Here is a 22600-nt window from a genome sequence, read left to right on the forward strand (position 1 = left end):
ACTCAACTTATATATTTTTTGATTAATTAATTTATTTTAATTGGAGGGTAATTACTTTACAGTATTATAGTGGTTTTTGCCATACATTGACATGAATCAGCCATGGGTGTGCATGTGTCCCCTATCCTGAACCCCCCATCCACCTCCCTCGCCATCCCATCCCTCAGGGTCGTCCCAGTGCACCGGCCCTGAGCGCCCTGTCTCATGCATGGAACCTGGACTGGTGATCTGTTTCACATATGATAATACACATGTTTCAGTGCTGTTCTCTCAAATCATCCCACTCTCGCCTTCTCCCACAGAGTCCGAAAGTTTGTTCTTTATATCTGTGTCTCTTTTTCTGTCTCACATATAAAGTCATCGTTACCATCTTTCTAAATTCCATATATATGTGTTAATATACTGTAGTGGTGTTTTTCTTTCTGACTCACTTTACTCTGTATAATAGGCTCCAGTTTTATCCACTTCATTAGAACTGATTTCAAATGCATTCTTTTTAATAGCCGAGTAATATTCCATTTCATATATGTCCCACAGCTTTCTTAGCCAGTCGTCGGCCGATGGCCATCTAGGCTGCTTCCATGTCCTAGCTGCTGTAAACAGTGCTGCAGTCAACATTGGGGTACACGTGTCTCTTTCAATTCTGGTTTCCTCGGTTTGTATGCTCAGCAGTGGGATTGCTGGGTCGTATGGCAGTTATATTTCCCTCTTCCTCCATTTTTAATTCTACCTGAAACACATGTACAGCCATCTCTCAATATTTGTGTGGAATTGGATACAGGGCCCTTTTCAGATTCCAAATCTCCAGATGCTCAAAGTCTGTTACAGTAAATCCTCCATATCCTCGGGTTAGGAACCCACAGATTGGAAGGCTGGCTGTTCTTAAAATCAGCCCTTACAAGGTTTTTGTTCTCTACTAACCGCCACCTCTCCTCTCCTCTCCTCTCCTCTCATCTGATTTTCAGGTATCAATGGCCAGTGAAACACCATTGCATTGGTATCTGTAAAGGCACTGATTGCTCAGTTGTTCTTTTCTTGTTTGCCAGGGGCTGTTGGTTTGAGCATGGAGCTAGTAAACTGAAGGAGGGAGGCTGGGAATGTGGGGGTTTAGTAATTAGCTCATGTGGTCACAAGACGGCACATTGGTAAAAGTGGGAAGTATAGAGGAAACTGCTTATATCTCTAGGAAAGTTAGTCACCATTGTCCAGTCCGTCACGTGGGTGGCTGCTGGGATATGCTGGCCTTCCTTTTCTCCTTGACCCCAGTTTCTGGACGCCAAGGTTAAAGTTAAAAGCAGAGTCTGACACCTCCTACCACTGATGTCGAAGAAGGTAGCCAGTCCTTTGTGAGGCCAGGGAGGGCTTAATAAGCAGAAGCCCTCAGCTGAGAAAGACGTCACATTTAGTCACACTCAGCACATGCAGTGTCTGAAGGGTGAGACGCCGCCTCGCAGGCTGTGAGGTCACCCTTCACTGTGCACCGAAGGATGAGGCTGTGTTCCGACAGAGGGAGGAGGGACGCGACAATTACAGCTTTAGAAAAACTCGAGGGGGAAATTGCCCTGGTTTTCTGAAGACTGGTATTTTTCAAACTGCATTTGCAGATGTGTCTAAAAATAAAGACAAATTACAAACATGTCCTGCAAGTCCCATGGGCAGGATGCCACTGCCTAAAGGGCCGGGTTCTGAGAGCACCAAGGCTCCCAGCCATCCCTGCAGACCCAGAGACTGAGCCCAGCAAGGGTGGGTGGCATGGGAACATTCTTCCTGTCCTTAGGGAGAGCATTTTGATTTCTTCCTTTCCAGTGTAATGTTTCTTTTTTCTTTTATTTGAAAGAAACGTTACCAAACTTTTTCAAAGTTTCAAACCATTTTAATTTTTAAAAATATTAAAAATATTCACTATTAAAATGTGCTTAACGCATCTTTAAGAAAAAAAAAAAAAGACTTTATATTAAGTAACATTTACTGACTGCTGTGTGCCAGGCACTTTCTCCTCTGTAGTTTTCACAGAGTCTAGGAGGTAAGGTAGTGGTGTGCAGCTCCTTTTACAGAAGAAAGCACCAAGGCTTGGTTGTGTAAGCCTCTTGCCCAGCTGTAGAAGCTAAACGTAGGTGAAGCCAGGGTTAGATAGAACCCAGGTCGTCTGCCCCTGAAGTTTAGTAGGGAGTTCATTTTCTTCCACATCAGCTGTACTGATCAGCTGTACTTGGTAATCCAAAGACCCATTTGGCCTGTTGACTTGCTTCTGCATTTGAGCCCAGCCTATAGATGTGTGCTCAGTAAGGAAGGGAGAAAGCCAAGCAGGGATGGTTGAGCCCCCTTTAGTCCCAGCTCTTGCTGGAAAACCAGCATGAGTCCACCCCACCTCTTTCCCTCGGCTTACTCTCTGGAGCACTCCAACGGAGGCACAGCCTGCTGCCTCCCACTTCTCCGCCTGTGAAGTAAGAGGATTTTTGCCAGGATTGCACAGGTGAATGTATAAAACTTAGCCCTTGGAGCCAGTGCTACATGAATGTTAGCTGATGTCTTCCTTTAAAAAAAAAAAATTTAATTGGAGGATAATTGCTTTACAATATTGTGTTAGTTTCTGCCATTCATCAGCGTAAATCAGACACAGGTGTACATATGTCCCCTCCATCTTGAACCTCCACCGCATCCCACCCCTGTCATTTTCTATGTTTTAATTTTTAAAAATCAGTGTGACCTGCAATGGGGAGGTTTCACAAAGTCAGATCATGTGGCTTTCCGTTAACAGCAGGTGCTGTGCTTAGTCCCTGTCGTGTCCAACTCTTTCTGACCCCATTGACTCTAGCCTGCCAGGCTTCTCTGTCCATGGACTTCTCCAGGCAAGAATACTAGGGTGGGTTGCCATGCTTTCCTCCAGGGGATCTTCCTGATCCAGGGATCAACTCAGGTCTCCCACATTGTAGGCAGATTCTTTACCCTCTGAGCCACTGGGAAGCCTGAAGTATAAACCGTTTAAATCCTGGCATGTATTTCATTGATAACACCGTTGAAATGGTCTGGGCCTGTTCTCCCTTTGTGGCGGGGCTGCACAGCCACTGTCCCGGAAGTCTCAGGCTCTTATCACTCCTGTTCTGGGTCTCAGATTCTCAAGGAGGCCCTGGGGGAGTGCGAATTCGCCTCACTTTCCTTCCAGAAACAGGAATGGAGGTCAGGAGGACTTGCTCCAGGGTAGCCTGAGGGTACACAGCTGGGCCAGGTCTTGGGGACAAACCTCGTTGTGAGGCGAGTCCTAAGTCCTATGGACATTTCCGAGGCGGTGGAGCAGAGTTCTGAGTCAGCTGGCCGGGATTTGCACGTCGAGGTTTCAGGAAGCCCAAGTACTTCCCATTTCTGGGCCTGGCGCTTGTCCTGTGTGACTCGGGCAGCCACAAGTCTCCGGCGCCTCTGATTAGCCTGGGCTAGAGTCTCTCAAATGAGGCACTTCAGGTGACTCCCAGCCCCTGGGGGCGGCCCTGGAGGACATTTTCCTTTGGAAACCTGTGGGGCGCTTAGGGAAGAACCCAAGAGCCCAGTGATCCAGTGCAAGCAGAGGGCTTTGCCAAGGGACCTCCAAGCCAGGTGCCCCCTGCTTGCTCTGCTGTGGTCTTGCATCCAACTCCTAACAAAGACACCCCACCACCCCACCTCTCTGGCAGATTCTCACGTGACTCCTTGTTACACACTTTGAGCTGGTGACCTCGGCACACTCCTTCCTTTTTCTGTGGCCCAGCCACTCCTCAGCTCCCCAGACCTCCCCTCCCCTCTCTGCTTTGCATCTTGCTGCTTCACCCTGGAGCCACGGCCCCTGGAGCAGGTCCCTGACTTGCCCAGTTTAGACTGGTTTTGAGAAGTCAGAGAAGGAGGGCTCCAAGTGTGGGTAAGAAGTCTCCCAAGGTATTCAGGCACAGACCTGAGAGAACCCCGAAGGGGCCAGCCGTCATCCAGAAAGCAGGAACCCAGCAAGCCTGGCTGGAGAATTGCTAAGGTGCTTCCCTGGACAACCACAGACTCTCTAAATGCCCTGACTTCAGCGCTCAGCCCGGGTCCCTGATCCGGAGTACTTGGTCCAGGCTTGGGGGTTTTTTTTCCCCATCCCATGAATGGATTTGACTTATTTCGAAAAACACTCCCACATATCATGCAATGAACTGATGAAGCCTGTAATATACCCACAAGGAAACGATATTTCCTTAGTGTTCAAAGCTGATCTTTTCACCTTCTTGTTCACACCTGGGCTTTTGAGATGAGACTTTTTTCTGATCTTCCGCATACTCCATACTGAGGAATTTTTTACACTTTCAGAGTCAGTAATTCAGGGACAGTTACAAAATGAAGGGTCTGCACTAGTTTGTCAGTTATTGTATTGTTTCTTAGAGCATCAGTCATTTCAGTGCTTGAATGGATTTGATTTTATGTTCTTAGCTTGTTGCTGTTATGGATATAACTTAGAATATGACATGGCTAGGCAGTGAAGATTGCAAAACTTCTTATTTTTTATTTTAAAAAAAGTCTCAGTTTCAAAGAATTGCATGCTCATTGTAGAATGTTTGGAAAGTAGAGGGAACTGAAGAAGGGAATTTTCCATAATCATCCTAATTGGAGGTAATTAACATTTTGGAATGTTTTCTTCTGCCTGCTTTATGGCATTTTTTGATTATAGAGATATCCCCACTGAACTTTGAAGTATGTTGTTATTGACTATGTGGCGCTGAGATGAACAATTGATTTTGAATCTTTACACTTAATTTAATGCTCAGTTCTTCCTGTCAGTAGAGGTTTAGAAGTCATGTTGGGAAAAATGTCTAGCAGTTGACTTTCTAACTTTGTATATTGGAAGTAACAGTAGTGATCAAAGGTGGTCTCAATCCAGGTCATATTGAGTTTGTTGTTCCTTCCATTTTTTCTGCAGCTTTTTGTGAATTTATGAGTAATTAGATGCCCTGGAGAAGGAAATGGCAACCCACTCCAGTATTCTTGCCTGGAAAATCCCATGGACAGAGGAGCCTGGCAGGGCTACCGGTCAGTCCATGGGGTCACAAGAGTTGGGCACGACTGAGTGACTAAACCACCCCCAGTAATGACTGCAGTTACAGGGGGCTTACTCTGCCCCAGGATCTCCTCAGCCTGACACTAGAGTTCCTGTCTGTGCTTAACCTGAGATCAGCTCGAGTTAAAGACCCCCAGCCCAGGTTCTTTGCTCTTCTGACCTTTGCTTGTTTCCTATCATAATTGTCAAGTGTGTGGGGCTCTCAGTGACAGCAAGATTGGCTATAGGTCTTTAGGAGCTGAAAGTGATGAAGAAGATCAAGATATACCCATTTAAACATTGGCAGCATTATTTCCAAAGCAAATACTTTCTTCAAGCATGTACTTTAATGTTATTTCTTCCCCCAAAGTGGGGGGAGAAATCTTGAAAGTATATATCAATTTAAAATTATTTGTATCCAGGTCACAAAATTGTAAGCACCAGTGGTCTTCTACACAACTGTGGCATGCGGCCTGTGTTTATTAGATGGGAGTTATGGTTGTTATAGAAACTTCAATGTAATATCTTCTAACCTTGAGGTTCTGACTGCTCTTTCCTTCCTGTTCCTGTTATCATCTGGTGTTTACCCATCATCCCCTCCCAAAAGAAGTTCCCAGAGCTCCGTCTTCATCCCCCAGCCCTCCCATATCTACCCTGTGTTGGCTTCAATCCCTGTAAAAAAGCTGTACGGTCGGTCGATCCCCTCTGCACAGAGGGCAGTCACCCCACCAGCAGCCATCACTCAGTGGGGAGTGTAACCGCTAAAGCACAGGGCTCCTGGGAGCGACTCCCGACACAGGATCTTGAGCATGCTACTAACTAACCTCTCTGAGCCTTGGGTATCACACCTATTAAACAAGATGATTTCTTTTTTAAAAATAATTTTATTTATTTATTTTTGGCTGTACTGGCTCTTCACTGCTGCATGGGCTTTTCTCTTGTTGCGGAGTACAGGCTTTAGGGTGAGCGGACTCGGCAGTTGCAGTTCCTGGACTCTGGAGCACAGGCTCAGTAGTTGCGACGCACAGGCTCAGTTGCTCCACAGCATGTGGGGTCTTCCCGGACCAGCGATCGAACCCGTGTCTCCTGCATTCTTTACCACTGAGCCACCCAAGATGATTTCTGAGGCCCCATTTGCCTCTGAAACTCTGCCTCAGTTTCCTCACTTCTAAAATGAGCCTAAGAAGGGTGTCTGCCTCCCAGGCTTGTTAGCTTATGTCCACTTAGTAGAGCTCTTAGCATAGCCTCTTCCATGGTGTAGGCAGCTGTCTTTTGCATTGAGTCTTTGTGGAGTGGCAGAGCACTGGGCAGTGTGGTGAGGAGGTGGAAGGGAATAGCATAGTAGGGCTTCCACTTTCCAGGAGTGCCCAGGTGAGCTGGGGAGCCCCTCAGCTCACACCACACCCCTGTTGGACATTTCTGTTAGCACCTCAGTGCTGTCCTCAGTCAGGAGCTCACCCACCAGAAGCCCATTAACAGGCCCCCTTACTGGTTTTCAGCCCTTCTCTGTCTTCTCCCAAAGAAACGACTCTTTCCAAATCCTCGCATCAAAACCTGCTTCTAGGGGAATTTAAACTAAAATAAAAAGTGATACAGAGATTTTCATGATACATTAAGCCAAAGAAGCAAGGAACAAGGATATTAAACCTTTTAGTCTCAAGATCCCTTTTTACCTTTAAAAATTATTGAGGACCCCCAAAGAACTTTTGTTTATATGAGTTCCTGTCAATATTTACGTGGTAGAAACTAAAAAAAAAAGTTTAAATATTTATTTACCAATTCACTGAAAAATAACCAAAATAAATCCATTACCAAAAAAGTGAAAAGTGAAAGTGTTAGTTACTTAGTCGTGTCCCACTCTTTGCCACCCTGTGGACTACAGCCCACCAGGCTCCTCTGTCCATGGAATTCTCCAGGCAAGAATACTGGAATGGATTGCCATTCCTTTCTCCAGGGGATCATGAATTAATGTCGATACTATTTTTTTATGGGAAAAAAATTATTTTTCCAAAGAAAATAAGTGAAAAAGTGGTATTGTTTACATCTTTTGCAAATCTCTTTAGTATCAGACTTAATCGAAGACTGCAGAGGTTTTATATCTGCCTCTGTATTCAATCTTTTGCATAATAAAGTATCATGTAGCACACCTGTGAAATGAAGGAGGCAACAGCACCCCAGTGTAATGAAAATAGTTTTGATTTCATGGACCTTGTGAAAGGGCCTTGGATGTGCTGATAAACAGACTCTCCAAAAAGGACAAAAAAAAAAAGCCCAGAACCCAAGGTTTGTACAAGTGTCAGTTTCCATGGTGTAAGTTCCCGCCACCGACAACTGCAAGTTACCAGCTTGACTCCACTAGTGCTGGAGTTGGGAGAGACGCGCGGTCCGTGCAGGCAACTCGCGTCCCATTTTGAGACCCTCTGGTACAGAGTGTCTATGGAAAAACCCAGGAAAACCAATGAGATGCCTCCAAGAGACTAATAACCTGGTGACTGGAGAACAGGGAGCTTTTTTAACCAATGTCCTTTTATACCTTTTGAATTTTCGGATGCATGTGTATCTAGTCAAAAGAAAAGAAGACTTTAAGTATCTTCCCTTTATAAAGTGCAGTTATCTATAATTGGTAAGTCTTTTCTGCTTTTCCACTTGTTTGTGGGATCTCTTAGAACTGGCTCTTTGGAAACACCAGTGACTGGTTCCCACTGCTCCGCCCGCCCCTTGTCTCGTTCCGCCCTCACTTCCAGCTCCCAGCCAGGATAGGCAGGAGGCAGATTCAGCCATTTTTCCAGCATGAAGCCCAGAGGTAGGCCTCCCAGGGCTACTGCATTTATGTAGCCAATTTAAGCAACTTATCCTTTGTAATTTGGTATTTGAGTGTCTCAAGCATCCTGTTGTTTCTTAAACATTTGGGGTTACACTATCCTCTCACTCCATGAAGAAAGATAAAGACTATTGGATATTCTAACAAAATTGTATATACTCTATGTATACTGCTACGAGTTGTGCAGTGTTTAAAACCTTTCTTTACCAGTGATGGTCACCTCACCTGAGGCTTTCTAGGCTATTTGGTTAAACAAAAAACTAGCATTTTCACTAAATGGAGTAACTACTGGAGATTGGGCTTCCCTGGTGGCTCAGACAGTAAAGTCTCTGCCTGCAATGCGGAAGACCTGGGTTCAATCCCTGGGTCAGGAGGATCCCCCGGAGAAGGAAATGGCAAACCACTCTAGTACTCTTGCCTGGAAAATTCTACGGATGGAGGAGCCTGGTGGGCTACAGTCCATGGGGTCGCAAAGAGTTGGACATGACTGAGCGACTTGACTTCACTGGAGATTAGTCCTGTTTGAGAGTTACCCTCCCAGAGGTCATCCGTGTCTTAGGGCCTGTGCGTTTTAACTAGAGGCAGCAGTAAGTGACACACGCCCCTTTTGCTCGATTCAGTGTTCCCCTGGGCTTGGTCAGGAACATGGAACAGGCACCTCTAGGGGAGAAGCTGATTTTCAGGGACACGGGGATGCATGGTTAGACTGTCTCACATTTTGAGATTCGTGGTGAAGGGATAAGAAGATTTTGAGAAGGAGAGAATGGTAAAACAAATGCTCCAAAGACTTGCAGGCAAAGGAGATTGTAATCCCAGCAGCCTGGTGGGGGACGCTGCAGAAGTGGGCAGCTCTTACAGAACCTATAGTTGTGTAATCGAAAGGAATTTCTGCGGCATGCTTGGCATGCGGGTGTTTAATGTCCGCCCAGGATGCACAGCCTTGTGACCTTCATCTGGAAGGTGACCAGGAAGTGGAGGGATGGGATGGTGTTGATGCGCTGTCTGTACGTCAGCTTGGAATACCCGGAAGCGACCCACACGTCCCATCCTTCTTGTCAATACTTCCAAATTATGGAGTCTGTATAAGCACAGAGCAGCCTTGTCTTCCTGGTAGTGACATGGAGGTGAAAGGAGATTTCCAGATGCTAGCGGTCAGAGACATTCAAGGCTGGAAACTGCCCTCGGTGTTCATCAGAAGAATCTTAACAGAAGAATGCAAATTCTACTATTCCCTCTCACGGTGGCTGACTGGAGATATACACAGATTTGGTTTGAATCCTAATTCTACCACCTATTAGCCGCGTGACAGTGATCAAGTACTTGCTTCCCCTTGCAGTAGTCAAATTCTTTATTTCTGTAATCAGAAGGACATAAAAATAATTTTTCAGCTTCATTGAAGTATGACTGACAAATAAAAATGGTCAATATTGAAGGTGAGTGCCCTTGGTATTTTTTATTGATAAAATTGGGACTGAAATCGCTCAGGGTGAGATGGAGGCCACATGAAGTGGCCGGGCAGCACCAGGCCCCAAGTTTGCAGGCAGGGATGTGAGCGGGGACCCTCACCTCACTCCCCAGCACACGAGCCACAGGCACTTAGTTTTCCAGGCCTTGCAGATGGGACATTGCCCAGCTTCTCAATGAGCATGGCTTCTTCACTGTCTAGGAGAGAAGGGGCCCACCACACTGCATTCTGGGTGACTTCTGTGCTAATCTAGCATCTGTCACTGGTTTATAAATGAACACGGAAATGTTTTCCAAAGCAGATGCACTCTGAGTGCCCAGGAAGCCGCCACCCCTGCCTCCCACCTCACCCGTGAGGCTGCGCAGCCCCCTCCGGCTCTCCTGCCACCCGCGGGCGGCTCAGGTGTGTACCCTTCCTTCATCGCCTTCTGCCTCGGGAAGCAGGGGAGCTCGGGATTCAGGTGCTGAGCTGGCGGCGTGGCACGGTGGTGCTCACTGAGTCTCACTCTCATGGGGACTGCCACATTTGCCGCTCCTCTGAAGTGGAGTGTCAACTATCCAGACCATCTTTGCTCGGCACCTGTGATTCTCTGCCAGGTTTTCTCATCACCTCCTGTTTTCTTTTCCTCTAGGAGTCACTTGTCCTTTTCATGCTTTCTGCTTAGCCGGAGAGGCTTTGTGGATTTCCACCCTGCACCACCCCCAAATAAACCTTGTGCCACCTTCTCTCATTCCTGCCTCTCCTCTCCAGAGTGTCATTGGTTTTGTGCACTGTGCCCTGTCTGGCTGCCCCCGCACTCTCTCCTCCTCCGCCGTTTGGCTGTTTCTCACTTGAGGAGACCGGTTCTGTGGTGGTGCGGTAGGGTTTCCAGGGGCAGGTGGCAGCCCAGTCTTGGTCAAGGTTGGGCCGGGGAGGCTCATTCTCATCTCCTTGAGAAGCCCCTTACCAGTCAGGCCTGAGTTTCTACCCAGCGTTGGCCAACCTTGCTGTCTGAAAAGAGTACTGATGCCCCGCCACCTACTTGGAGCTCTCCCCTCAGAGACACCCAGACTTGAAGTTTATTTCCCTGGAATACAGTGGAGATTGTCTTTGATAAAAATTCAGCTCTGGTAAAGTAGTTCTTGGCCCCTTGAAGTTGACTGACTCACTGTCTATATTCACTCAATCTCCCTGCATGTCTTTTTCAGATAGTAGATAGTTTAGTAAGTAGTAATTTCAGTTTCAAATAAATCTTAAAATTTCTTATTCATTCCTTTGAAAATTAGTAACACAGAGATGAAGACACTTGTTCCTGCCATGAGCTAATTGTGATGACTGAGAACAGTGCCATGCATTGTGCATTGCTATTCTTAGTGACCTTTGAAGTCGTTAGCCTGTGCACAGGTCATCCTCTGGTTGTCCCTCCATTGACCTGTCTAAAACGGGACTGCACACCATTCCACAGCTGCTTGGTGAACGGTTTACTGAACTTTGTAGATGGCATCCCCCTTCCTTATATAAATTTCGTGAAGTTATGCCTGCTGCCCTCTGACCAGTTAACTGGAATGGGCACCGAGTACTTGCAGGCAGCTTCACCAGTGGTAAGAACCACAACTCCTCAACGTCATCAGTAAAGGCTGTCATGTATATTCTTTTCCAACATTACTACCTCATTTATACTTTATCCGATTTGTGGACATGCTGTTACGTCATTTGGGGAATCTCAAAGGTGTAATGGTGCTTTTAACCATGATGTCCATTCCATTTCGGCTGGGGCAGGGAAACCAGCCCCTGATTCTCCACCAGACCCTGCGGCCCATACGAAGGAGGTACCGCCAACCCCTCCAGTCTCATTCCCTTATCAATAAATAGAGTGGTTTGGACCAGACTGTATGGAGCTCAGGAGCTTTAAGAACCCATAGTGCCTCTCTCCTCTTGCTTCTGAAGAAAGGGCTAGACCAGCATCATCCAGTAACAGTAGTGAAAGCCACATGTGCGATTTTAAACTTTCTAGTGGCACTCACATAGTGCTATAATGTATGGCACTATTCTCGGTGCCATTTTTTAAAAGGTGAAATTAATTTTAATACTTAGCCCAACAAATCTGAAATATTATCATCTTAACATGTAATCAGTATAAAAATTATTAACGAGATATTTTACATTCTTTTTGCCCTGCTGAGTCTTTGAAATCCAGCATGTATCTTAACACCACATCTCCATTTGGACTGGCCACATTTCGAGTCCTCTGGAGCCACGCATGACTAGTGGCCACCCTCATGGATGGCACAGGTCTTTTTGGACCACCTGGAATCTTAGGACCTCAGCTCAGGTTCACAGGCTCCACAGCCTGCTGTGGACCTTTGTCAGCCTTTTCACATTGTGGTTAGATGTTTAAGGCAGGGACTGACAGATCATCCAAGCTGAGGTCTTTTGTAAGCCTTGAGTTTCTCAGATCCTTTCATTCCATAAGTGGCTCTCAGTTGATGCTTTAAGATGCATTCTGCCCACATAAAGTCTTGGAGAAGAACTCCCAGCAGGTGCACAGGAGGCTTGGCTGCTTCTGAGCGTTTGCAAACAAGAGGATGCAGTTTTCCTTGATGTTGCAGAGTCATATCAACTTAACCTTCTGTTACCCAGAGCCAGGGTTGGGAGGGTAAGGGGATTTCTTATGGGTGGGTGAAATTTTAAAAAATAAACAATAAGTCAAGACTTTGCCTTTGTCTTCTCTTTTAGTGGAACGGAAGATGAACGCAACTGAATTCAGTGAAGATGTAGAAGAAGGTAAAAAAAAAAAAAAGCCTCTTTTTAAAAAGTAGTTTAACTTAATACTTTTTTCAAGATATATTCACGTGGTTCAAAACTACTGGATTGGCCAAAAAGTTCCTTTGGTTTTTAAAGTAACACTAAAAGACACATTTTTCATTTTCGCCAGGAACTTTATTGAACAATATAGTCACTGCTGTGTTTCACTACCTTTTGCCATTTTTCGGGCAACTTCGTAACCATCATCCTAAAACTTTTTATCTTTCTGAGCAAAGAACTATTCCAGGTGCCTTTTACAGTCTTCTAGGGAATTGAAGTTTTTTCCATTAAGAGAATTTTGTAAAGACCAAAATAAATGGACATTTGAAGGTGCCGTGTCTGGTGAAACAGAGGATGAATCAGAACTTCCCAGACAAGCTGTAACAGTTTTTGCCTGGTCATCAAAATAAACATGAGGTCTTGCATTATCCTGATGGAAAATCATGCATTTTCAGTTGGCTAGTTCCAGACACTTTTTGTCAAGTACTGCTCTCAGTTGGTTTAATTGGGAGCGGTACTTGTTGGAATTGATTGGTTTTCCAGAAGGAGCTTGTAGTAGAGGACTCCCTTCTAATCCCACCATATACATAACGTCACCTTCTTTGGATGAAGATGTTTTTGGTGTGGTTGGTGGTGGTTAATTTTGTTTGCCCCATGATCACTTCTGTTCCACACTGTTGTACAATATCCACATTTCATCACCCATCACAATTTGTTTTAAAAATGGACCATTTTTGTTATATTTAAGTAGAGAATTGCATCTGGAAATGCTGTCAAGGGTTTTTTTTCACTTAACTTATATGCAACCCAAACATCAAAGCAATTTAACATAACCAAGCTGGAGAAAATGATTTTCAGTGCTTGATTTGGGTATTGGGAATATATTGGCTATCTCCTGAGTGGTATAATGTTGATTGTGCTCAATTAATGTCTTGATTTGATCACTGCCAACTTCAGCTGGTCTGTATGACCGTGGAGCATTGTCCAGTGAGAAATCTCTAGCATGAAACTTCGCAGTCCACTTTTCATGCATTTGATCAGTGACAGCACCTTCTCCATGCACTGCTCATTTGCGTTTTTATCTCTCTTGAAGTAATAAAACAATATACTGAAAACGTTGCTTTTTCTTCTTTTCATCTTCAATATTAAAATGGCTGCACAAAAATTCACCAATTTTGATTTTTTTTAAATGCACACTGATATGATAGTTATCACAGTACAGTCTAACAACATTGCTTCGGATGAAATTAAAGACAGTTAAGAGCTACTAGAGCTATCTTATGGAAAAACTTAACGAACCTTTTGGCCAACCCAGTATTAAAAGATACACAATGAAAAATCAAGGAAAAGTCTCCTCTCATTACTGATTGCCATCCTCCACTCACACTTACGGTATCTTATGTATCTTTCCAGAGTAACTTTTTAAAAGCACCATTTAAAAGAGTAGCGTGTTTTTCTCCTTCCATCTCTTCTCCCTTCTCCAAGAAAAGACTTTAAAAGCTGCTTTAAACTGAATGTTCTTGGAATATAATATCCGTGTATAGCATGACTAGTGTGAAATATAAATTGGTTGGTTGGAAAGCCAGTTTCATTGATTATTACTCTTGACACTGTTGTTTGAGAATATCAAAAGGTGGCTGCATACACCCTGGTGCCTGGGGACCCTGCTAAACCAGGCACTGCCCAGTGGCCTCCCCACTGAGCCCCATTTCTTCTCTGCCACAGTTCTAAAAAACAACACTGTGAAAGTGGAGACAGAGGCCGAAGATGCTGCCCTGGACTGCTCAGTGAATTCCAGGTCCTCCGAGAAGCACTCTCTGGATGGCGTCTTCACTGCTGTCCAGGACTCCAGCAAGAGAAAGCCCCTGGGTGGCGAGGGCCCACTGGACTCAGTCCCGAGCGTGAAGAGGCGGCGGCTTATTCCTGAGGTGAGGGCTTACTGGGAAAGCAGGAACTTGTTGACAGCAAGGACTGTTAATGAAAGCCTACCACATTTCACATAGCCTGCACCTTACTGGAGCAAGTGAGGCTCAGCAGGGCTTTTCCTAAATCAGGTCCATCTTTTGTATGTATTCGGGGAGCTTGTTCAGTGAATCTTTTTGTAAAGAGGACAATTATTTTATAATATGTCCATTACCCCTAACCTACCTATTTTATAAATTTGCTTTATTTCCTAATCACCTGCTGGTTATAGTGAACTTGGCTGAATTCTGAGAGAGAGAAAATGAAACTGGTCATGGTGGTCCCCTCGAGCAGCCTGCAGTTCCCACGGGAGACAAGACAGATTCACAAAAACTGAGGAGAGAGGGGAGTTTGGGAGATGAGAATGCCTGGTCAGCAGAGCCTCACTGCAGATAGCCAGATCACACCTTAAACTCTTAGCAGAACATTTTCCCAAGCTCTCCAGCCCCCTCCCCTCCCCCTCCCCAAGCTCTCCAGCCCCCTCCCCTCCCCCTCCCCAAGCTCTCCAGCCCCCTCCCCTCCCTCTCCCCAACACACTTTTTTGGGGACCCGGGTAGGCATTTCAACTTCTTCATGTCTCTCCAACAGAGCCCAAGCTTCAGAGCTCACTGTCATTAGCCCATACATGGGGTGTCCGCCTGGGACTCCCTGGGTTGCTCTTGGTTTGTTTTAATTCTCCTCTGTTAGATGCTACAGCAGATTGGGAGTTGATAGGTTTTAGAGATTTAGTGAGCCTTTGAAAAGTAAAAACTATCCTTTTTCTTAATTAGCAAAGTCATAAGATTTAAGATTTTCACTGGATTTCAATATCCATGTTTATATTACATTATAATGAGGACTGCTCCGCATTCCACATCATGGAACACGGAGGTTTACATTCATTTATTTATTTTATTTTGGCTGTGCTGGGTTTTCTCTAGCTGCAGCAAGCAGAGGCTACTCTGTAGTTGTGTGTGGACTTTTCAGGTTGAGGAGCACAGGCTCAATAGTTGTGACACATGGGCCTAATTGCTCCTTGGCATCTTCCCAGACCAGAGATGGAACCTGTGTCTCCTGCATTGGCAGGCGGATTCTTTACCAAGTCACCAGGGAAGCCCTACATACCTTTTCTTGTTTCATTTAATCCATATAACAGTGATGAGAGAATTAGTATCTCCTCCACGTAAGTTGAAGTCAAGTGCCAGAACGCCAGTGGGGCAGCCTTGTTGCTGGTGTGAGGTGTCAGGAGTGACTTAGAACACTCAGCACCCTGCTCCATATCGAGGAGGTGAGCCCCACCTTCTCTGTTCCAGCCCACAGGAATGGTCATTTCCAGAATGATCGGAGCCTGGAGTCAGATAAGAGGGAGTTCACCATGGAGCCTTTGGCTGGTACTATGAGCTCCCAAACTCAGGTCCCTCTGGTGATGGGAGTGACACAGCTCCCTCATTGGTTCCTTGTGTGGAGCATCGAGACAAGCCCAGCAGAGAGCCTGCCCCACGTCAGCTTTCAGAAGGGTTTATTTATTGCTCCCTAACCCCCATCTCCAACTACCACCCATTATGGTCAGCTGCCTCCCTCCACATTTATCAGGAGGAAAATGACATGCAATTGCCAAGAGAGGCCTTCTGATGCCTTCCCAAACACCCCAGGCCTGAACGCCCTTGATTCTGAGCACCTTCCATCTTCTCCCTCAACCCCAAGGAAGGGGGTGAAGGCTAGGGGAGGAATTGATTGGCAGCCCTGATGCTAAAGGTCCATCACTTCAAACCCCTATCAGTGCTGAAGGCCTGTTCATGAGTGACATTTAGTACAATGCTTAGAAGAAAAATAAAACCTCCCTCCAAAAATTTAACAAAAGGCTGTATAAAGACATATTTGGCGCTTCTGCTGGGAAAGGCACCATAGCCAAATACAGCAGATGTGGGAGGTGAGTAGCCAGCATTTTTATTGCTAATCATCTTTTTGTTCACAGAAGTGGGAGTGATATTCAAGAGCCCTGTGCCAGGTAGAAGTTAGCTTTGTTCTCCTGGGGTTCCTTATATCTTTGTTTTTAATCCTAAAGTGTGTCTGTGGTTTGTTTTTCAACTGGAGAGTGGAAATGCCATCTCGTTCAATCAGTGCAAATGTACTGAAGACCTCCTAAGCGTCATTCACCGTGGTCCCAGCTGGAGGTTCGTCGTCGTTTCCACAGCAGCCCTAGCGGATAGGCACTGTGGCCCTTCCCAGTTGAGTGAGCCTCCGAGAGGCTAGCGCTCCCACGCCTGCTTGATTTGGAACTGCACTTAAACACGGATGGCCCTGAGGATTGTGGGGTGTTTGTAAGATGCCGTGAGGAGCTCCTGCTCTGATATTTGGCCATCCCTATGGTCTTTCTCTTCTCCCCTCGTTATAGTTGCTTTATCCCCGCAGATTCTCATTTTGGGGCACGTTAGCGCGTTCTTCACCCTTGCATACACTGTCAGCAGTGTAAGGATGACCCAAAGGATAAAAGCCATGAGGGCAGAGACTGCTTGTTCCCTGTGTCCCCAGGGCCTTGTAATATTTATTTACTGGCTCTGTGTGGTAGACAGCTTATCCATTCCTTATCACTAGTTATACCTGGTTATTTAAGGATGATGATGATGAAGATAAACATTCTATTAAAAGTGAAAAGCGTCACCCTTGCCTCAATTTTCTGGAGGTGAGTGGTGCTGCCAGCCCCCTAGGAGTCCTTTTGCATGGTCTGCCCTTGATGCCACAATCAATCCTCAATTCCCTACACTGGAGGCATGCTGCTTTCTTGGTGTTCCAGTTTGCTGACTCTCTGGGCACCATTTAGCCATTCCTCTTTCGTTGAACTGAATTCAGTGACTGCTCTTGCATTTGGAGTCCTGAAGAAGATGCTCAGTGCTGGGAGCCTCTCCGTGGTGACCCAATCCCCAAGATGTCACTGGGCATGGACATGTGGGATCCCCCTTAATAACCTGCTCGTGCCTCACTGGTAACCTTATGTCAGCTACTTCTTGATCAGTCAGATTCTCCACCTGAGAGAGTCGGGCATTCCTGCTTGGGTCTGAGTGCTAGCAGAAGAATGAAACGTGCGATTGGATCTGGTACTGCAGAGCCTGAGCTGGGTAGCAGAGTTCCCATATGGTTGGAAGATGAGCCTTGGAGAATTGGGAATGGTGTCAGCCAGACACCAGTGCCAAGTAGCACAGATTTAAAGATTTCTTGATACTCCTAGACAGCTGAGCAGAGATTTTATCAGCAGCAGCAAATGCAGCCAGCCCATCGTCACCTTGGCAGTGTTTGTGGAATTAAATGGAGCAGTGAGTGGACAGAACCTCAGTGTGGGCATATCTTAGGACCTTCTCTTTGGTTCTTGTGTCGTGTTCTATGTTGAATTGTGTATCCAAGGTCTCTGGGAGCGAGGAATATTGCCCTCTGCTGGGACTCTAACTTAATTTTTATTTAAGCAAGTTAGCCAAAAATGTTTGTATTGATGGCAGTGTTTCTAACATGCCTGGTAGAAACTGAAATATTTTTATTAATGAGGCTGACTAGTGAGAGTTATTGGGGGGATTTCCAGTTCTGATCGACTCTGGCCTCTGCCTGCAGTAGGAATGTGGGGGGAGTCAAACTACTTCTGTTTGTTTTGTTCAGACAGTTCACCCAAAAACTTTTCTCTGTGCTTATTTCCTACTCCGAGTATTAATGAAGGCAGATCCCCTTCAAGAATATGTACTCTTGTTGCATGGCATGTGAGTTTCTGGTAACCTCTCTGCATAGAATCTTATTTTAAATGTATTAGTGGAATTGCTTGTTACAAAGCCTTTGCTTGTCCCTTTCCAAAATCAGCTGTAATATAATTATGATTTTCTTTAATAATTGGCATTACACACTCAAATTTCTCTACATTGGTAAAACCTCATGTAAATCTCATAATCCGTAGGACCTCCAAAATTATTTTGGTGCAGTAAAATTTAATGGTGAGTAAATTGCTAAAAATCTTATTTATAATCTATAGGAATTAGCAGGTAAGAAGTTTTGAATTTATTAGGGCAGTGCTTTTCAACAGTTGTAAATCCACCTGACAGAGCCATTCGGTTCACATATTTGGATTTGTATGTAAATATATAGACACAGAGAAAGAACAGAACTTCTTGAATGTATTGACTGTGTGCAGTGCCCTCTGACCTTTTCTGTTGTTTTCTTTCTTTCCTTCCTGTCTTTCACACTCCTCCTCCCCTCCCTCTTTTATGCTGGCCTTGATCTATCAAATCAGTGTCGTCATTTCTGAATGGGTCATATGACAAACCACAGTTCCTAACACGCTGCCTCAGGGGCAAAGATTTTCAACCGTCTCCATTCCTTCCTTTCTCCATATTTCTGACGTGTGTAACGTGGTTTCTTTCCTTTCTTCCTTCCTTTTTAAAATTATCGTTTGCTCTCTGCCCCATAGCAGAACTAAACAACTGAAAAGAGTCGGAAACCCTACCTCGAGCTCACCTGTGCTTCTTGGACTCCTCCAGCCCAGCCTTTAGGGCAAACAGACCTCTAAGAATTCCTTCTGTGAGTGACTTACACTGTTACGCGGGAGGAAAGTTCTCCTTTTATTTAAGTTCTTAAGTTACTTATACCTTCCTTAACTCAGGTTCTTAAGTTCTCCTCTATTTAATAGTTAAGAGTAATCAATACAGAGAAGGCAGTGGCACCCCACTCCAGTACTCTTGCCTGGAAAATCTCATGGACAGAGAAGCCTGGTAGGCTGCAGTCCATGGTGTCGCGAAGAGTCAGACACGACTGAACGACTTCACTTTTCACTTTCATGCATTGGAGAAGGAAATGGCAACCCACTCCAGTGTTCTTGCCTGGAGAATCCCAGGGACGGGGGAGCCTGGTGGGCTGCCATCTATGGGGTCGCACAGAGTCCCAGACACGACTGAATCGACTTAGCAGCAGCAGCAGTAATCATTACAACTAGTTCAATAAAAAGCCCATTGTATTGTCACTGCTCTGGCTGGGAAGAGCACTGTTAATAACAGTCGTACTATAACAGTAAACATTTATTAAGCACTTACTGTGATTCAGACGTGGGCTCAGCGCATCATGTTCATTATCTAATTAGATCCTCATAGCTACCCTGGTACCTGAGACAGGGACCATTGTATATTCCAGAGTGACACACAGGAAGCTGACATGTGAGGGGTCACGCAGAGGACCCATCCGCTCCCTTATACCTCCCTTATTTTTGTTGTTTAGTCGCTAAGTTGAGTGTGACCTTTTGTGATTCCAAGGACTATAGTCGTATTTAGATATGTATGACTCTTTTGCACCCCCATGGAATGGACCCCACCAGGCTCTTCTGTCCATGAGGTTTTCCAGGCAGGAATACTGGAGTGGGTTGCCATTTCTTCCTCCAGGGGATCTTTTCGACCCAGGGATTGAATCGAACCCATGTCTCCTGCATTGGCAGGCAGGTTCTTTACCACTGAGCCACCAGGGAGGCCTTATATCTCCCTACACTCATGTTATTTATGAAGCTAGTGGCCTCTGTGAACATTTTTCTTAAGCATTTATTTGAGAGGGGTAGACACTTTACCCTGCTTAACAAATGTTCAGTGAGCGCTCTGCGTCCCAGGCACTTTGCAGGACACTGGAGATGGAGTAGGGAAGACCTGGTCCCACAGGTAACCATCATGCAGTGTGGTGCGGGTACAGATAGGTCTCGGGATGAGACCCCACAAGGGAGAGGGGTGGGCAGCAGGCTCGCTCCAGCCCAGTAGCCCCTGGTCCTCTGCTCACGGGCAGTAGTAGGAGGGTCAGGGATCTCTGACCCTAATTACCTAATTACCTCTGTGGGATAATTAGGGCTTCCGTGGTAGCTCAGATGGTAAAGAATCTGCCTGCAATGCAGGAGACCCAAGTTCCATCCCAGGGTTGGTAAGATCCCCTGGAGAAAGAAATGGCTAACCACTTCAGTGTTCTTGACTGGAGAATTTCATGGACAGAGGAGCCTGGTGGGCTACAGTCCATGGGGTTCCAAAGAGTCAGACATAACTGAGTGAATAACACACTCATACATGGGATAATTAAAGCACTTGAAAGAATCCTATTATTTTTTAGGTTCCTGAGAGAGTAAAGTAGGTGTTTTTTTTGCATGGTTGTTGTCAGCAGAGATGCAGGAGAAAAATTAACCTGTATTTAATATGAGTCTGATGATTCCATTATCTAAAAAAGAAGGTCTGGGGAATTCCATGACGGTCCAATGGCAAGGACTCCCAGCTTCCATGCAGGGGGCACGGGGACACGAATAGGGAGATCTGTCCACGGTCTCTTTCCAACTCAGGCCTTTGTATTGCTCACCTGCTGCTGTAGTGGCGGTCCCCTCAGAGACTGCCTCTTGTCCCTGTGTTTTTTCTTTTTTTTCCCTAAGGTTGCAAGAGTAAAGCACCTCATGTACTGTGTTATGCTGACATTAGTGTTATCTGAAGGCTTATAAATGACACCGAAACTGCCTGAATGAGATAAACCAGGGATAAACACTGTCTTCTAGCCCTGGCCATCCAGAGAGGCCCAATGGGTTGTTGGAAATGCAGAGCCTTGAATCAGAATCTGTATTTTCACTAGATCTCAGGCAATTTATATGGACATTAGACTTTAGAAGTGCTGCGATAGGTCAGGCTACACAGCCATATTTTCCCCCAGCGTCCTAAGGATGCTTTGTTCTCTTGCATTTTCTAGTTGCCCAAGGCTCGCACATGTCTGTAGAAGAACATGCTTTGTGCTTTGACCCTACCTGCTCCCCTGACGCCCACCACTGCTCTCCAATTAGCTCTTCTGCTTAAATAGGCGCTCAAAAATATATTCCAGTATACTTTGGGGTCAAATTCAACATTTGTCAAAAACAGGTTTATGAGTGAAATGTAATGAACAACATATTTAAAGCATACCATTTGATATGTTTTGACGTGTACATACCAGCGAAACCACACCACATTCAAGATGAGAAACATATCCATCACCTGTTGCCGTGAAAGCTGCCTTGTGTCCCTTTGCATCCTTTCTTTCCCCTGCTTTCTGTCACTAAAGATGCATTTGCCTTTTCTAGAATTTTATACGAATGGCATCCTACAGGCCTCTTTTATCTATCTGGTTTCTTTTACTCAGCTTAATTATTTTGAGGTTCATCATGAGTACCAGGTTGGTCAGCTCTGTTGCTGAGTAGTAGTCTGCTGTAAACACAGTGCATCTATATACTTGTTCATAAAAATTAGGGTTGTTTCCAGTTGGGAGCTGTTTATAAACAGGGCTGCCATGAATACCTGCATAAAAGTATTTGATCGTGTGCTTTCATTTTGCTTGGTAAATAAATAACTAGGAGTGGAATATACCTGGATCATATGGTCCAACATATAACTTCTTAAAAAAAATACCAACTGTTTTCCAAGGTGGTTATACCATTTTATATCTACCCTAGCAGCCTATGAGAATTCTAGTTCCTTCACATCATCTCTGTCACTCAGTATCATCTGTCTTTTTTGATTATACCCATTCTTGTGGGGAGTGATATGCTATCTCAGTGTGGTTTTAATGTCATGCGTGTTCTTAAGCATCTTTTATACATGATCTTAGTTCCCTGATCAGGGATCCAACCCATGCCCTGTGCAGTGGAAGTGTGGAGTCTTAACCACTGTACCTCCATGAAGTCCCACTGAGCATCTTTTTATATGATTATTTGCCATTTATATAGCTTCTCTGAAGTGACTGTTGAAACTTAATTGGGTTATGTGTCATTGAGTTTGAGTGTTCTTTATGTAAGCTGGATTCAGGTCCTTTATCAGATAAATGATATGTCTGATTTCTTCCAGTCTAGGCTTGTTTTTCCGGAGAAGGCAATGGCACCCCACTCCAGTACTCTTGCCTGGCAAATCCCATGGACAGAAGAGCCTGGTAGGCTGCAGTCCATGGGGTCGCTAGGAGTCGGACGCGACTGAGCGACTTCACTTTATTTTTTCACTTTCCTGCATTGGAGAAGGAAATGGCAACCCACTCCAGTGTTCTTGCCTGGAGAATCCCAGGGACGGGGGAGCCTGGTGGGCTGCCGTCTCTGGGGTCGCACAGAGTTGGACACAACTGAAGTGACTTAGCAGCAGCAGGCTTGTTTTTCATTTTTTAAAGAAGTTTTAAATTTTAATGAAGTCCAGTTTATTAATTTGTTTTCTTATGGATTGTGCTTGTGTGTTATATCTGAGAAGTATTTGCCTAAAACAGTTTCATAAAGGATTGCTCTTCTGTTTTCTTCTAGAGGTGTTAGAATTTTAATTTGAGAGTGAAAAGTGAAAGTCGCTCAGTCGTGTCCGACTCTTTGTGACCCCATCAACTATACAGTCCATGGAATTCTCTAGACCAGAATACTGGAGTGGCTAGCCTTTTCCTTCTCCAGGGGGTCTTCCTAACCCAGGGATCGAATCCAGGTCTCCCACATTGCAGGTGGATTCCTTACCAGCTGAGCTACAAGGGAAGCCTGGAATTTTAAGTTAGTTTTTATTTTTATACCCATGATCCATTT

The 22600-nt window shown here is 45.2% G+C and overlaps 1 protein-coding gene across 1 annotated transcript in view; it reads left to right on the forward strand.

Moving 5' to 3' along the window:
* Positions 1 to 22600, forward strand: part of BEND3 (BEN domain containing 3) — a 33307-nt gene that overhangs the window by 3036 nt on the left and 7671 nt on the right. The window contains exons 2-3 of the mRNA XM_055535292.1: positions 12037 to 12084; positions 13831 to 14033. Of these exons, the coding sequence (XP_055391267.1) occupies positions 12048 to 12084; positions 13831 to 14033 (240 nt within the window). The 5' untranslated portion in view covers positions 12037 to 12047. The remainder of the gene's footprint in view (positions 1 to 12036; positions 12085 to 13830; positions 14034 to 22600) is intronic.

This window comes from Bubalus kerabau, chromosome 9, assembly GCF_029407905.1.
Source record: "Bubalus kerabau isolate K-KA32 ecotype Philippines breed swamp buffalo chromosome 9, PCC_UOA_SB_1v2, whole genome shotgun sequence".
Lineage (NCBI taxonomy): Eukaryota > Metazoa > Chordata > Mammalia > Artiodactyla > Bovidae > Bubalus > Bubalus kerabau.